Genomic DNA, 4,588 nt, shown 5'->3' on the forward strand with positions numbered 1-4,588 from the left:
TTTGACTTCCAAAAGGACAAGCAAGTAAAACCTTTCCAAGCTCCTTTTCTATTTTCTCCACAATAGCCTGCCATCCTTTGGATACATCATCACAGAAACCGATTGCGTTTTCCTCTTCTTTAAAAAATGATTCTTTTGCTTTGATCTTTTCTAGTTTTTCATTTTCCAAATCTCGTCTCTTCTCACATGTACTCGTGAAATGCTTGTCAATCAACTCGCACATAGAACTACCAACTTCCTGAGACATTTCTTGCCAGTTCCTTGCTTTATTGACGCATGAATTGTCCACCAAATTCAAATCTTTCGTCTTGTTAAAAGGCAGACACTCATAGGAATTCAAAGACTGAAAGTGTGTAATCCACTTGACTTGAAAACGGACCCAGTCATTGTCATTGTCAGCAAGGTGTGCGGTGGAATCATGAGTCGAATTAGTCGTATTTGCATCACTGTTGCAAGAATCATTTTCTTTCAGTTTGAGCGGATACAGACTTTCACAATAACCATGCCATCCATGTTGATTATTCACGCTGAAAACTAAAATAACTTTATTGTTAGGCTTGGAATGGGCTTTTTCAAGAATATCTTGGGGCTGTGGCGGTTTAGTCCGTTTACGAAATGCCCATTCTCCTGTTGAAATACATGTTTGTAAATTTTCTAGAGTTGCACATTTTACAACAAAGAATGATGAATCTTTCTTCTCATAATCAAAAAGAGCTGAATTTTCAAATCCCGCCATTTTCTGATCTCTCTGGGGGAATAGAAATAAACAAATCATATTCGCAAGTACAATTTCAAAAGTAAAGCATTTTAATTACGTTTTAGCACTGTCACTGACAGTAGACATTAGACCAATCATTATACTGTCACTGACAGTAGACATTAGACCAATCATTATACTGTCACTGACAGTAGACATTAGACCAACCATTATACTGTCACTGACAGTAGACATTAGACCAATCATTATACTGTCACTGACAGTAGACATTAGACCAATCATTATACTGTCACTGACAGTAGACATTAGACCAATCCTTATACTGTCACTGACAGTAGACATTGGACCAATCCTTATACTGTCACTGACAGTAGACATTAGACCAATCATTATACTGTCACTGACAGTAGACATTAGACCAATCATTATACTGTCACTGACAGTAGACATTAGACCAATCATTATACTGTCACTGACAGTAGACATTAGACCAATCCTTATACTGTCACTGACAGTAGACATTAGACCAATCATTATACTGTCACTGACAGTAAACATTAGACCAATCCTTATACTGTCACTGACAGTAGACATTAGACCAATCATTATACTGTCACTGACAGTAGACATTAGACCAATCATTATACTGTCACTGACAGTAGACATTAGACCAATCATTATACTGTCACTGACAGTAGACATTAGACCAATCATTATACTGTCACGACAGTAGACATTAGACCAATAATTATACTGTCACGACAGTAGACATTAGACCAATCATTATACTGTCACTGACAGTAGACATTAGACCAATCATTATACTGTCACTGACAGTAGACATTAGACCAATCATTATACTGTCACTGACAGTAGACATTAGACCAATCATTATACTGTCACTGACAGTAGATATTAGACCAATCATTATACTGTCACTGACAGTAGATATTAGACCAATCATTATACTATCACTGACAGTAGACATTAGACCAATCATTATACTGTCACTGACAGTAGACATTAGACCAATCATTATACTGTCACTGACAGTAGACATTAGACCAATCATTATACTGCCACTGGCATTAGACATTAGACCAATCATTATACTGTCACTGACAGTAGACATTAGACCAATCATTATATTGTCACTGACAGTAGACATTAGACCAATCACTATACTGTCACTGACAGTAGACATTAGACCAATCATTATACTATCACTGACAGTAGACATTAGACCAATCATTATACTGTCACTGACAGTAGACATTAGACCAATCATTATACTGTCACTGACAGTAGACATTAGACCAATCATTATACTGTCACTGACAGTAGACATTAGACCAATCATTATACTATCACTGACAGTAGACATTAAAACCAATCATATACTGTCACTGACAGTAGACATTAGACCAATTCATTATACTGTCACTGACAGTAGACATTAGACCAATCATTATACTGTCACTGACAGTAGACATTAGACCAATCATTATACTTTTGGGTGCGAGAGTAAACCACACAAACTGTCTCATTAAATTAATTTTTAAAAGGGGCAGGATAATGAATAATGCTCTCCTTTCTATCAACAAATGGTTTTGATATTTCATGACAGGGACAGAATTTTCAGACGATACAACAAAAACTTCTTCGACTGTTTTTCATACAGGGATGATCTAATCATAAAGTAAACATCATTTTCTTTAAATTAATGCAGAAATCATGAGTAAAAACACACTGATTGGTTCAATTATTTTTTTTCGGTTCTTCTGAGAGAGAAATGAAAATGATGGCTTATTTGACAGACTTTTAAGAGATTATTTACATTAACACAAATGTCTAAAAAGAATGAAGATTTTAAAGGTTTAGTTCAAGCATACGACATAGAAGTATAGGTCCAAGAAGAACAATGTTTGGTTCAAGCATACGACATAGAAGTATAGGTCCAAGAAGAACAATGTTTGGTTCAAGCATACAACATAGAAGTATAGGTCCAAGAAGAACAATGTTTGGTTCAAGCATACAACATAGAAGTGTAGGTCCAAGAAGAACAATGTTTGGTTCAAGCATACAACATAGAAGTATAGGTCCAAGAAGAACAATGTTTGGTTCAAGCATACAACATAGAAGTATAGGTCCAAGAAGAACAATGTTTGGTTCAAGAATACAACATAGAGTATAGGTCCAAGAAGAACAATGTTTGGTTCAAGCATACAACATAGAAGTATAGGTCCAAGAAGAACAATGTTTGGTTCAAGCATACAACATAGAAGTATAGGTCCAAGAAGAACAATGTTTGGTTCAAGCATACAACATAGAAGTATAGGTCCAAGAAGAACAATGTTTGGTTCAAGCATACAACATAGAAGTATAGGTCCAAGAAGAACAATGTTTGGTTCAAGCATACAACATAGAAGTATAGGTCCAAGAAGAACAATGTTTGGTTCAAGCATACAACATAGAAGTATAGGTCCAAGAAGAACAATGTTGGTTCAAGATACAACATAGAAGTATAGGTCCAAGAAGAACAATGTTGGTTCAAGCATACAACATAGAAGTATAGGTCCAAGAAGAACAATGTTTGGTTCAAGCATACAACATAGAAGTATAGGTCCAAGAAGAACAAGTTGGTTCAGCATACAACATAGAAGTATAGTCAAGAAGAACAATGTTTGGTTCAAGCATACAACATAGAAGTATAGGTCCAAGAAGAACAATGTCTTGTTCAAGCATACAACTAGATATAGGCAAAAGATATGGCTGTATCTGAGTACTTTCAGAAACGCAAAATATGGACTCGACTATAACAAAAATTGCAAAATATACAATAACTGAACATTTTGAGGAACGAAAAGACAAAACATGACGGAGTGTTGAGGAGAGAAGAAGAAGAAGAAGAAGAAGAAGAAGAAGAAGAAGAAGAAGAAGAAGAAGAAGAAGAAGAAGAAGAAGAAGAATATAAAAGTAAAAGCTCTATACAGTACAGTTCCGATAATAATTTAAGGAAAAGGTTATTCGGACCCGAGTCTGAATTGCTTCCCGTGACAATTCGGACTCGAGTCTAAACTAAACAGAACTCCGTCGCTAACCAGTGTCGAGTCTGAACAGTCTCTGATGGCTCTTCAATTCGGAATACTGCAATGCAATGCGCCCGAATGATGAACTTATCATAGTGAAACTCTCAGTTACTATTCCGTTTGCAGCTATAGAAACCGTATTGGTCTCCCAAACACACACACACACTCATGAGTATCTCTATGTCATTAAAAACAGATTAATCACACCCCCCCCCCCCCCCCCCAACAACCATTTCCACAACCCAAGAGCGGCGGCTATTTCTCTTTGATCTTGTATCGTATCACCATGTTCTCCCCTGCGTCCAGCGCCTCGGTCGTTTGCGGGTACCCCCCCCCCTCCCCCCCCCATTACCAGTTGATCATTTTCTCTCCGTATTAACCAGTGCTTATTTTATTAATAGGCACATAGTCCAGTGTTATCTAATAATATTAGTATGAGACGTATATTAGTACTCTGCCCCTACCCCAGTGGCGGGGCTCTATTGCATGGTTTGCTGCCAAAAATCGCCTCTATTTTTATATTTAGAAATAAAACAGCATATTTTTTTAATTAAAAAAGAGAATTAAGATACTGCCTTTTGTCAAAGTCCGACCCATATTGCCTTTTAAATAAAATGCTCAATGCCCAAAGTCATATTTTTCTCCTTTCTCCGCACTTTTTCGCGCCCGCAAATGGCAGCAGCCTCTTATGGTTTTCACACTATTATGTTATGACGATCGACCCAATCAGCAAAGTCCGGTCCGCATTCGTGCACCGTCGCAAACCCGCTGGGTAGCATCG

The 4,588-nt window shown here is 37.1% G+C and overlaps 1 protein-coding gene across 1 annotated transcript in view; it reads right to left on the reverse strand.

Moving 5' to 3' along the window:
* LOC144960934 (uncharacterized) overlaps positions 1-710 on the reverse strand; it is a gene marked incomplete at both ends in the record, with an annotated part of 10,662 nt that extends 9,952 nt beyond the window's left edge. The window contains 1 exon segment of the mRNA XM_078894315.1: positions 1-710. This exon segment is cut by the window's left edge and continues 1 nt beyond it. Coding sequence (XP_078750441.1) covers positions 1-710 — 710 coding nt within the window.
* Positions 711-4,588: the final 3,878 nt, after the last annotated feature.

The sequence above is a fragment of the Berghia stephanieae genome, unplaced genomic scaffold, assembly GCF_034508935.2.
Source record: "Berghia stephanieae isolate SIO BIC M18660-M18661 unplaced genomic scaffold, UCSD_Bste_1.3 scaffold1082, whole genome shotgun sequence".
Classification (NCBI taxonomy): domain Eukaryota; kingdom Metazoa; phylum Mollusca; class Gastropoda; order Nudibranchia; family Aeolidiidae; genus Berghia; species Berghia stephanieae.